The sequence below is a fragment of the Colletotrichum graminicola genome (genome assembly GCF_000149035.1).
Source record: "Colletotrichum graminicola M1.001 genomic scaffold supercont1.21, whole genome shotgun sequence".
NCBI lineage: Eukaryota > Fungi > Ascomycota > Sordariomycetes > Glomerellales > Glomerellaceae > Colletotrichum > Colletotrichum graminicola.
In genome coordinates this window covers 411692-423968 of record NW_007361025.1, presented here as the reverse complement: position 1 = coordinate 423968, position 12277 = coordinate 411692, and the positions used below count along the sequence as shown (strand labels likewise).

Here is a 12277-nt window from a genome sequence, read left to right as displayed (position 1 = left end):
GTTATCTAGCGTGATCTGCACTAACTTATTCCTAGCTAGTATTATTATGTTTCCTTAAGGCTTCTAATAATTATTATAGAGGTTAAAGTAAGTAGAAGTATTTAGTTTCTTATATATTAGCGTAGCGTGCTATATGCCTTAGATAACTGTTTTGTAATCTACGTTTAGCTTGTTAACATAAGTATTGTTTTACCTCTAGTTTCTAGTATAATTGCTTTTAGCTGTTTTAAGGTCCTAAGAACTGCTGTTTAGAAAAGAGTCTTTAACAACTGCTACTGTGTAGTTAACTCCCCCACCCTATATCCGAACCACCCCCACATCCGAACCACCATCATCACCACCATTGCCACCACTATCACCACTTATTTCACTATCTCTGCCGCCCACCTATATGCAACTTTTGGCCTCGCTGGGCAATTCGGATGCCCTAGATTCATCCGGACTATCTATATTACCAGAATCCAGACTTTAGGCCCAGATTATATCCTCTATAGTAGCAAAGGTGCTGTTAGGCGATAGGCAGACCTTTTTCCTCTTACGTAACTATATATTATCTAACTAGGCCTGTAATAAGTTAACCTGCCTTTCTAGAAGGGCTGCTCTAGATACCTGCTTATTATAGCCCTTTTATATCTTTCTAGATAGGTAACAAATAGTATAGGTATCTAGCCTATCTTTAGCTAGCTAGGTTAACTAGTATAGTTAATACTATAGATTAGTAGATTAATAAGGGGTTAACTATAGGATAATAGATTTAGCTTTATCCTACTGCTAGCTACTAGGCTAACTTAACTGCTAGCTGGCCTAGATAATCTAATAGGCCTTAGTTACTATTAAGTTAGATAAGGGGCGTCTTATATATATAGGCTATAATCTAAATAACCTCTAGCTACTGCTAATATTAATAAATATAATAAATACCTTATAGGCCTTAAAATAACACTTTAAGAATACCTTTTTACTAGTAATAGTTAAATCTATAACCTAGTTATCTAGATATCTAACCTCCTTATAATAGGCCTACTTTAATAGGCTAAAGATAGCTATATCTAGAGGCTAGAGGATAGTAAAGGCGTATAGTAGTAAAAATAGTAGATATATATTATACTACTAGTATTACTATATAAAATTAATAGTTATATAGCTATAATACCTATTAAGAACTAGTAGTCTAGCCTCCTCTAGCTAGGCAGGCTTAGTATATAAGATAAAAACCTTTTTTAGCTATTTAAGGGTAGTATTATTAGTTATCTAGCTATTATTAGTTACTATAAATTACTATAGCTTATATATATTAAGGTTAGATAAGAACTACTAGGCTTAAAGTAATTTACTTTTATATATAACTAAGGGGGGTAAGGAGCTACTAGTAGTAGATATACACTTAATAATAGATACCTATACTTAGGATCCTAGCTGCTTTTTCTAGATATATTATAATACCTTAGAGCCTAGCACTAGCCTATTACCCCTTTTACCCTCTATAATACTAGTCTTATCTATATTCTATCTATTAAATAAATAAATCCTTTAGATAGTAAGGATACTACTAAAGTAATAGAAGAAATCCTAGATAACCTTAGGGGAATAGGCTGCCTATTACTAGGTATTAATTACTCTAGATTAAAGGGTTCTAATAAATAGATTTTACTATATAAATTAGGCTATTTATTTCCTCCTTATAAGAGGATACCTATTACCTATTATATACTTTACTAGGCCTTTTACTTATTAATAGTTAATATATCTACTAAGGGACTATTAAAGGGTAATATAGGCAGCTAGATTATCCTTCTAGGCCTAGGATAAGTGCTGCCTATCTTTAAAGGCAGTATTCCTGCTTTACTTACTAAAGTATTAATACTAAAGTGTTACATATAGTATACCCTATCTATAAGTAACAGCCTAGAGGCTATACTGCCTAGACTGCATATCTAGGAGGGCCTGTTAGAGCTTATCTTTAGAATATTACTTTATAATAGTTTAAAGAAGGTATCCTAAAAAAATGGCGTTATTTAGTAATAAATAGTAATTGTTATGATAGTTTAAAAAAGGTAGTAGTGTTAATAAAGGAGGGGAAATGTGGGAATTTCGGGTGGTTCGGATGCGGGGGTGGTTCGGATATAGGGTGGGGGAGTTATGTGATAATAGTGACTAGAAAAGTGCTAAGTTATAGCTAATAACGACTTGTTAGCCTAGTGGCTTCTTTATAGGGAGATAATGTTAAGTCCCTTATAGTAGATGTAGTGGTATAAAGGTGAGGGCTAGTAATATCTAAGAAGCTTGCTGCTAGTTATTAAGGTACCTTGGATTATGAAGACTGGGTATGCTAATATCTAGCTATTTGCCCTTTTTGTGCGTAGTATTGACATTTTTGCGAGTAGGAGCGGCTTGTAGCTGTATGTAGAAGTTAGAAGCAGACAGCGTCCCTGTGCCTAGAAGGTTAATGAGCAGATGTAGCTATTAATTAACCTTTTTTACTGTTAAGCAGTTGCTATAGTAGATAAGTCCTACCTTGTTCTTGCTGCTATAACTTAAGTAGGTAAATATTACTATAACAAGGTTTGTGATTAAGATGGTACTAATGATGCTGTCAAATGTGCCAGGGTATATAGGTAGGCAACAAATCCAGCAAAAGTAACAAAACGGGCGCTTGGGTACTCTTTTGCGGATTTGACAATTAACAGTCTGATTAGCGTTAGTGGTCTTGAGCTCCACTCCGCCGATCCTAGACCCAAAGGTCCTGCGTTCGATCCTTAGTATAGTCAATAAGGCATGCAATGAATCCGCTTATGAGAACTGCCCCCTTATAACCTATGGTGACTGCTTTGATTTGAAAGAACGACGGTTGATAGCCCCCTGGCATAAAAACAGCTCTAAGCTTTAAACGCACTTAGGGCTGGGGGGTGTGTCAAATGTGCCAGGGTATATAGGTAGGCAACAAATCCAGCAAAAGTAACAAAACGGGCGCTTGGGTACTCTTTTGCGGATTTGACAGATGCTAATCTTGATTATGAGCGCACGGCTTCTCTTTGATAACCACATGCTCTGATTGCTATTCGCGTCGCATCTGATTTGGGGAAACTATCCTGCTAAGAGGCCTCTGTTGGCGAAATATTCTGCCCTAAAACTTGACACACTCCTTGTGTTGTCTATGGCGTCTGCTAGGGGTGTGTTATCTTCGATGGAAGGATTGGGCGAGGGTGGTGTTGTTGTTTGGTTTGCGGTAACTGCCAGCAGTTCAACCCCGGGCTCGCTGCTACAACTCGTGAGTTGTGGTTGTTCAACTTCATATACATGGAGATACAAACCTACCGGTCTTCCGCGGAATTCCCTGAGACCATGGCTATTATACAAGATGCGCTACTCAGCGGGCGTCGCTATGCTTGTTTCGACATCGTCGGGTCGCCCTCAAAGCCTCCATCAACTAAGCAAAACCAAGGCTAGGGAAAGTTCCAAGAGTCAAGACAGCAGTGTTTATATCAGTCCAGTAGCCGTCCTAAACCAGTCCCAGCGTTCAATCTGTTTTTGGGCAACAACTCCACTTGCTTGCAGGTCAGTGATACCCTGAGCTGACTTCTCCAGGATACACATACCCAGCCAACCAAGTGAGAACAATTTCAATCGGTAATATTAAGGGAGACAAGCCCATATTTAAAATATCCATGGTGGACATAATGGCAAAGGCACGTAATTGCATCTTTCGATACAGTTATCGGTAACACGACAATTGCAGCGGCTTGCAACACTTATTTAGTATGCTACGCTCGCTGCATATATCCACTTAATTTCACGTCCGGCGTGGTATCTTGGCTATCACATTAGACTGCTATATTGCCTGCCAAAAACCGCTGTACGCCAAGACCGTTCGGTCTGCGAGTTGATATCATTCGGAGGTATGCTGCCAATCTTACGCTATTAGGCAGCTGGTTTAATTGTGTGCATACGCTTATCTGAAGCAATGCGAACGCTGCAAACTACCGTACCCTTGACTTGATAACAAATGATGACAGAATACATAGATCAGGCTAGATGCATGGTTCCGAGTCCGCTCAAAACACTCGCAGTCCCACCCAGCGAAATTTAAGTGAAGAGAACGTGTTAAGATAATACGTCCAGACGAGCTAGCAGAGCCTCGTAGGACCAGCCAACTGACTAAGACGGCAACGACACCGTCAATCGCGAAGGACCCTGGATAAACACGTACAGCCCTGGCATAAGCCGCGTTCGGGCCATCCCCGTTGTTTCAAAGGCTTCGCAGCCTGGTAAGGGTAAAGTCGTCGTAAACGTCGCGTACGACGTCACGTTGCAAAGAGCCTTCCATGTGCAGTGTCCTCCTGGCTGATACAAGTATTGTTGTGTCGACATATTACAGACGATGGTCAATCAATATGATTACAGTAGTGGAGCAAAAGGGTGGTTTATACCCGGCCAACAGATACTCATGGTAATGTATGATGAGAAATGAGAGATTAAAACATGCTTCGAAGGATTCATGAAACTACTTTAACCAGTGCCGTTATTCATAATTTGTACGAAGAACGGTATCATTGGGAAAAACAAGGTTTGCACCTTGCCTTCCTTTGGTAAAGATCTTGTAAACAGGTGACTGACCTCTGTTTACACCATTAGTTTTGCTGGGGTCGCAGTGCCCATTTACTATTGTTACCTTTACCCAAATTCTTGGTCACGAGCACAATGCACTCTCCACCATCGTCGGATTCTCGACGAGTCAATGGCTAGGTGCCAACTGCTAGATACATAGCATTCCGCTCTTATTGGTGGATTTTATCAAGCTTACCGATTAAGCAACGGCATCCCCGTCTTTTTCCAGGATGGGGTACAGGAATCTGCCAAGCTATGCATCGGTCAACTGGAGTGGCGATTGAGGGCCGGGTAAATATATGCTCTGGAGCGATGCTACGCTGCAATGGATAAGTAAAGCCGGCTGCGGGTATGTCGTCATGAAGCCGGCAGTTTCTGGTCTTATAAGTAGCCCAGACAGCATCGAGACTGTGGGAGTTACCAACCTCAACGTTTATTACCCCCATTAAGATCTGAACCGGGCTTCAAGAGACACGATGAAGTCTATACTAGCACTAGCCGCAGGCTTCCTCCTTCAAGGAGTGCCCGCTGTCCCATATGAAGCCAATAACGTGGTTTCTAATGGATCCCCTCATCAAATTGTGAAGAGGTGAGAAGTTCCAAGCGCCCAGGCCCGACGAGGCTTCGTGGCGAACTGGTAGGAGAGTCATGGAACCCTGACTGTTATCGTAGGCTCGATACGGCTCAGATTACATACTTCCCGGCGGCGAACTCGACGGGCACCGGTGTTCTCGTGTGTCCTGGAGGCGGATACGCTGTTGTAGCCATTGATAAGGAGGGGTACGCCCCAGCGAAGCTCCTAAACAGCTTAGGCATTGACGCCTGGGTCCTCGATTACACCACGGCCTCGAACGCGACCCCGCCCATCTACCCGAAGCCCCAGGACGAGGCGCTCGACTCCCTGAGCTACATCCGCGGGCAGAACCGCACCACCAAGCTCGGCATCTGGGGCTTCTCGGCGGGCGGCCACCTCGCCGCGGTGACCCTGACCAACCCGGACGCCCGTCTCGACTTTGGCATCCTCGCCTACCCGGTCATCACCCTCGAAGGGAACTACACCCACATAGGCTCGCGCGACAACCTCATCGGCGCCAACGCAAGCGCCGAGCTGGAACACGAACTGTCGGCGCAGAACCGCGTCTCCGCGACGACGCCTCCCACGTTTCTGTTCCATACGGCCGACGACGACGTGGTTCCCGTGCAAAACACTCTCCTCTTCGCCGAGGCCATGGCAGCACACAGTCGGCCGGCTCAGGTGCTGATCCTTCCAGATGGGCCGCATGGGCTTGGTCTGGCTCTTGATGATCCTCAGCGAAGCTGGACGCCCGAGCTTGAGCGTTTCCTCGAGTATTCAATTTAGACTCGCCTCGAAAGCTGTCCGGTATCAGTTTGTTAGCCGTTCAAGGCTATTGTGCAGCCCCTGTCGACTGATCAAAGGTTGGGCGCAACAAGAACCTCATCGTGTCTATTTTAGGCTGAGCAGAGGCTATTGTTACGAATCAATAAAATGGCCAGCTATCTGGTGCAAGCGCCTTCCATCCGGGTTTTGCTCTTACGACTCTGCTGAGTTTCGACCGCTGTTTCGGTGTTGTTCACACGTATCTTGGACACATGAAATTACCCATTCTTATTGCCGACTTCTCCTTGATGATCATTGACTTGCAGCTTGTTTGCCTGTACACGATATGCTGACTGGTACAATGAGTATCTACACGTGGTACCACAGACAGGCATATTGTATACAAATCCAGGAGCACGGCTGGTTTGCCAAAACGCAGACATATACATGTTGCATGCGATGTGGCTTGCGCTATGGTACTCTTGGGAGAAAAAAAAAACTCGCCCAGATCCGCTACCCGCGCACTGACAAGCCGGCTGTCTCGCCGTCCGGAGTCTTCATTCGCCGGGCCTCTCCTCTCAACCCGCCGGCTCCAGTCACCGTCGGTGAGATACCCTCCAGGGAATGAATGCATTAGGAGGGTAAGTACATCCTTTTGTTAGACAGACCAAACAACCAACAAAAATTGCGAGTCAAAGAAGGCAACCTTCATGTTGCACGATTAGAACACCATGAGGTGGAACAACACGATGCCGTTCTGCCCCGTCCTATACTGTATATCTCTTGAACCCTGTGAGACTTCCCAAGGTAAGGCACATACGTTTCCTCGTCGGATGTGCATCTATACCCCCCGAAAGCTCTGCTTTGTTCGACACAGCCGCCTCCGCATAGCTTGACCGTCGCTGTTGTTGATTCAACGCCTCTTCAGCCGGAGCCCGACACTCGTACCCCCCCTGCTGCTCTCCGCAGATGGCCCCCTGCTCCCGTGGCAGGACCTCCCGCTCTGCGCACGTCCGCCGGCCCTGACACAGGCCCTGCAGGTGCGGCCACTCCTTACCGCTCCTCTCCACCCTCGACACCAGGAACCGGCGGCCGCCGTGCTCGAACTCGTCCGCGAAGTTCGGCGACCCGCAGATGCGTCGCATGCGCCGCCGCCGCGCCTGCCGGAGGCCCTCCCGCTCCCGCGGCATCTCCGCCACGGGCGCGAAGGCCTGCGCCTCGAAGCAGGTGCCGCGCTCGTCGGCGACGACGTAGACGTCGAGGTACTCGCCGCTGACTTTGTGGCTTCTGATCTCGTACTTTTCCCCGACGAGCTTGGAGTCGGCCTGATACTGGTGAGGTGTCATGTTTCCGGATCTGCCGCCGGACCAGCGCACGAGTCGTGGACTGATTCTTGAGCGAGCGAGTCTTTCCCTGTAGTCAAATTGTCAGATATCATAAGATCTGAGTTGTCAGGGATCGGGGACGACGAACCCGAATGTTGTCGTCTGGTATTCTGCAGTCCAGTATGGAGACGAACCGACCGAGAATGGCTCGCTGAGCATGAATCTTATTATTAGCAAGGCGCTTCTCCAAACAAAGCGTTTACGTATCGTGATTTTCATATACGAGGTGAAGTGCTCTGGGCCGCTTATGGGTGTCTAGAATGACTACACTTTATCAATAACAGCATCATCACAAGGCTCCAGTGCGCCAATATGTGACACCAGCGCAACCCTGCAAGAGCGCATCTAAGTGGGCCTCATCGCGATAAAGTGAGACAGTGGCTCTTTTTTGTCATGAGGGTTCATTGGCGAACCAGCGAGGCTCCCAGCAAAGCGCCGGGTATATGAGTATTCGCGCTTGGAAGCCATTCCAATACCTGACCCCCTAGGCAGCAGAAAGGCAACGAGGCGTCTGGCGCTATGAGGTTGCAAGCTTTTCCCAATCAATCAATACACCCTCACGGTGGGGGGACCAGTACTCGTTGGAAGATTTATCCTCAAATTGCAGGATAGGGAAAGAAAATGCGAGGGGGCGATCTCGCTTCGGCTCTAGAACTGATCTCCAAAATGAGGCAAGGGCCAATGGCTATGTCGAGTCTCACCGAACTTAGGCAGAAATGCACCTCAACACCAATGCGTAAAGCAAGAGTGCCGAAACGGGCCCAGCCCCCTCTTCCGAGCTGAGCAAAAACGCAACTGATAAGCCGCTGCCTTGAATTGGCAAGGGGGTGGGGGATTAGGTCGTGAGATGTGCGCTTGGGGAGACCTTGAGATACTCCCTTACGCAGTTGGCCCAGGAATAAATCACGCAACTGCACGAGTATTAATAGAAGGGTTAAAGGATCATAATGGAGGCCGCCAAAGGGCTATGACTGATACGAAGGTCACGAGGTCAGATCCGTTTCTTTCCAGGCAGAAGAATCGATGGGATATAAGTATGGGAAGCTGTTCTTTGGGTTCTTCTTTCATCGCGTCGATGAGTATGAAGCTTCATTTCGAACATGGCTCATCGCGCTGTCGATAATGCTGCGTGTACGGCTCGATTGGAACTGTCAGCAGAGACCATCGCCGGCCCGGAATAGCTTGGAGGGGAAAACAGTAGCCGCGTGCACTGACTAATTATACAGTGGACATGACGCAAATCAGAACATCAAGGATCCCCATGACAGGGATGCAAGTAAGTGGGCTAATAGACGACAGACAAGACGGGAGACTCGAAAGGTATTTGTTATCACTATCAACTCTTAGCGCCGAGAACGCTCCTAGGTGGGAGGCATCAAGATCATGTCAAAGCGCAAAAGGGCCATTGTCGAGCCTCAGCGATGGCATTTCCGACCAGTCCCGAAAATACGGCCGCAGCGAGACGGAGAGACGGCCAACCCAGCTCAGTTGACTGTTGGAGCTCTCTTCGAGCGCCGCCCGGCCCTCTTCTTCCCGCAGTCCTTGATGTGGTCCAGGTGAGCCGGCAGCTCACTCAGTGCATCTCCGCATCTGCAGGTAAAAACCTGGCCCGGTCTGTCCATCCGCTTGCAATTGTCCAGGTGCCGGGTGTAGTTCCATTTGCGCAGGGCTGGGTCTTCGTGGCCGCATTTGCAAACGTATTTCTGGTCACCTTCTTGCCGGTGACGGTCTTGGATATGGCGCTGCATCTGCCTCGAGTTCACTGGTTCCCCGCAGGAATAGCATATTTCGAGGCGGCTCGAGTTGCTGGTGTGTCCGCTGATGGCGCTGGCGCTGTCCCATGCCCAGTAAGGATTCAGGTGGGATTGGTCGAATACCAGGCTCTGGGAGGACGAATACTGGCTGTATGTGGCAGTGCCACTTGGGGTCAAATACTCGGGCTGGGGCGCGAGAGGGACTGCATTCCCGGAGCGGGGGATGGTGTGTAGCATAGCGTTCACATACGCCAATGCCTGACAGGGCTCTGACTGTTGAACATCCGGAGCCTGCGGGTGGTACCGGACCGGCAAGTTCGATTGCAGGTAAGCCACAGGGCCAGAATCGGTCTCAGAAATGTCGAGCATCTGAGGGTAGCCGTACTGTCCCATCATATGGTGGCCACCGTAGGCCGGCGGGGGGTGAATCATGGGATAGTTTATGGGATGGGTTGTGAAGTCACCATCGTCATGGTCACGGCCAGCGGTCTCGCCAAAAAGGGAGCGCGACTGATCGGGGCTCATGCTCACGATGGGCTCCCCACGACACAGGGAAGGTCGGGCGGTGTTCGGTTAAAGGGGCAGTGCGGCCAAATGGCTGCGGCGACCGTCAGCAACAAGATTCCGTGCCATTGAAGGGATAGCAGACTTACTAAAACGCCCAAGATTCGGGCCGAGAATAAGGCTTCCCGTACGTCAAGAGCTTCCAAGTGCGGTTGTGACTCGTACCACAACAAAGAAGCCTGAGAGAGAAAGGCAAAAGAACAAAAGGAAGAAACTAACTAAATAACGAGGGGGGGAGCTGAGGCTATAAGGAATCATCTGGCTAGCTGGGGGACACGCTCGTGGTGGATCTGAGGTTCATTAATTGATGATGGGGGGTAACCTCTTCGCCGCCTCATCGTAGACCGCCAAAGACGACCGAATCATCAGCCTGCTCAATCGTTCGTCTTTTGGCATGCTCACTGGTCTCTGGGGGAAGAGGCGCGGAGGATGCGTGCGTGGATGTACGTGGTTCGTGGGACCGGCCCGTCTTGTCTAAAGCTCGAAAACCTCAAAACCTCAAAACTTGCCTGCTACAGTGGCGGAGTAAAGTCGCTTGGTGGCCATCTCAATCATCACTCCGGGGAGACGTGGTGTCTTGCGTCTCTACGTAGTAAGGGAGACAGGGGGGGGGAGCATCCTCCACCCATTGATGCTGCTGGTGCGCGGCCCGGGTAATGTGTACGCTGCTGCCAAGAGGCCCGAAACCCGGCGGTGTCTTTTTAGGAATGGGGTGATTTAACCGACTGCCGGTAACCCTTCAGCCATCGGCCCAAGCCGAAAGTTTACCATGACGGAACGGACCCGAGGGATTGATACGAAGCCAGTCGGCCTGTTCCTGGCTAGGGCATGTCAAACGTATACCAGCCACCGGAGCCAACGTTGTAACATGGAAAGAGCCTAAATTCTTATCGCCTACGTACCCTCTTCCCAATGCTCTCATTCGCTTGACGGGTCCTCACCAATGGTGACTGAAGCCGGCGGGATGAGAGCGGCCCGGCGAGTGGAGACTCCGGACGGCAAGACGGCCGGCCGGCTTATCGGTACGCGGGCAACGGGGCCGGATGTCGGTGTTTCTTCTCCAAGAATGCCTTCCCCTATGCAAGATCTGATGCCTAAAAAGATTAAGCCCCTCAAGCTAGTTGATCACGAAAGGGGCTTTTGCATAGCATGCCATGGCCCGCAACTAAGTATGAGATCAGGAACAACGCTGAGCCTGTTTAGGGCATAATTAGTGGGTCCCATTAACAAGCAGCGGGGGGACTCTGACCTGGCGCGAACCTGGCGCGCCATTGCCCGCCTAAACAGCCACACGAACGCGACGCGCCAGGCTAAAGTGGTGACACAATCCTTTTCCCATCTCACTCCGCCAGCACAACATCGTCAATCACCCCTCGGAAACATTATACCTCGCCATCACCGCGTCTTCAATTCCTCTCCAACGAGCCATTACGCCGTATCCTTCCTGTCTCTCCAAGACGTCGACATCCTCACTCAACATCTTCACGCCCCCCACGTCCACAATCTCAAGATGGCCTTCAAGCGCAAGCGCTCCGAATCCGACCTCTTCACCTCCTTCACCTCGCCTGCCCGCTCCGATTCGAGCATCGAGTCCTTCGACTCCCCCGTCTCCCCGAGCCCCATGTACCCCCGCGCCTACGTGACGCCATCGCATCTTCCCAGCCGCACAATGAAGCGCTTCCGCGACAACAGACCGTCCGAGAACCACATCCACCGTGAGTCCTGCCCGCCGCCGTCTTCTAACCGTTGCCGACTCGGAACAGAATGCTGACAGAATTTCCCCTTCGTCGACAGAACGCACCCTGAACATGCTCTACTCCGCCCAGCAACAGCAGCCCCAACACGCCATCAGCCAAGCCCGCGACGCCGACTCCGAACCCTCCCCCGTACCCGCCGCCGCACGCAACATGCAAAAGTCTCTCCACAGCTTCTGGACCATCAAGTCTGCGCCGCCGCCCAACCCGGACCCCTCCTCGGCCCCGTTCGTCGACCGGGCGGCGCTTTCCCCGATCAGTTGTGAGGACTGCGGCACCGGCCTGGGCTCCTCCGACGGCGCGGCCGACGGGATGGACATCGACGACGCCTGCAGCTACGGCGCCGGCTTCGAGGCGGACCACTCCTGTGGCGCCTGCGGCAGGCAAGTCTGCTCGCACTGCTCCATCACAAACCTCGGCGCGCAGCGGAGGTGCTTGCAGTGTGTTGGACGGACGCCCTGGGGGGCAACGACGAGTGCTTCCGGCTTAACGACCTCGTCGATGCGCTTTTTCTAGGTGTCTTGGTTCAGGGTTCCATTTTGGGGCGGATTCGATTGTTCTTGGGGCTTTTGTCTTTGTTGCATCGATAGGATGGATGCATCACGTCTCATTTTTTGGGGCGTTGACCTGATTTGCGGAGAGCGGCGTTACTGACTGGCGGAGATGACTTTCATACATTGGCGTTATATATCACGGGATACCATAGGATTTCAATAACTAATCCAAATTCATTTAACATCAGCCTGACAGCCATGACGTCTATTTCTCCCGTCTTCGTCAAGGGGTTTGTTTCGAGAGACGACGCAAATCTTCCTATTTTGACGGCATCTGTGGTCTGACACGTAGTCTCGTAGCCTTTCTTTATATACATTGTCA

At 49.6% G+C, this 12277-nt stretch overlaps 5 protein-coding genes across 5 annotated transcripts; 3 read left to right on the top strand and 2 right to left on the bottom strand.

Annotated features, from left to right (window-relative positions):
• Window positions 1-5081: 5081 nt before the first annotated feature.
• Window positions 5082-5965, top strand: GLRG_05985 (endo-1,4-beta-xylanase B; the record flags this gene model as incomplete). The annotated part of the gene is made up of 2 exons (XM_008096670.1): window positions 5082-5194; window positions 5278-5965. 2 exons carry the CDS (start codon window positions 5082-5084, stop codon window positions 5963-5965), a joined length of 801 nt encoding a protein of 266 aa, XP_008094861.1.
• A 746-nt stretch (window positions 5966-6711) lies between these two features.
• Window positions 6712-7290, bottom strand: GLRG_05984 (uncharacterized protein; the record flags this gene model as incomplete). Its single annotated transcript, XM_008096669.1, has 1 exon — window positions 6712-7290. The coding sequence occupies one exon, from the start codon at window positions 7288-7290 to the stop codon at window positions 6712-6714; it is 579 nt and encodes a 192-aa protein (XP_008094860.1).
• A 1523-nt stretch (window positions 7291-8813) lies between these two features.
• On the bottom strand, window positions 8814-9515 carry GLRG_05983 (uncharacterized protein; the record flags this gene model as incomplete). The annotated part of the gene is made up of 1 exon (XM_008096668.1): window positions 8814-9515. The coding sequence occupies one exon, from the start codon at window positions 9513-9515 to the stop codon at window positions 8814-8816; it is 702 nt and encodes a 233-aa protein (XP_008094859.1).
• A 39-nt stretch (window positions 9516-9554) lies between these two features.
• GLRG_05982 (uncharacterized protein) lies at window positions 9555-9719 on the top strand (the record flags this gene model as incomplete). The annotated part of the gene is made up of 1 exon (XM_008096667.1): window positions 9555-9719. One exon carries the CDS (start codon window positions 9555-9557, stop codon window positions 9717-9719), a length of 165 nt encoding a protein of 54 aa, XP_008094858.1.
• Window positions 9720-11157: 1438 nt separating this feature from the next.
• Window positions 11158-11917, top strand: GLRG_05981 (uncharacterized protein; the record flags this gene model as incomplete). The annotated part of the gene is made up of 2 exons (XM_008096666.1): window positions 11158-11362; window positions 11442-11917. 2 exons carry the CDS (start codon window positions 11158-11160, stop codon window positions 11915-11917), a joined length of 681 nt encoding a protein of 226 aa, XP_008094857.1.
• Between the last annotated feature and the right edge of the window lie 360 nt (window positions 11918-12277).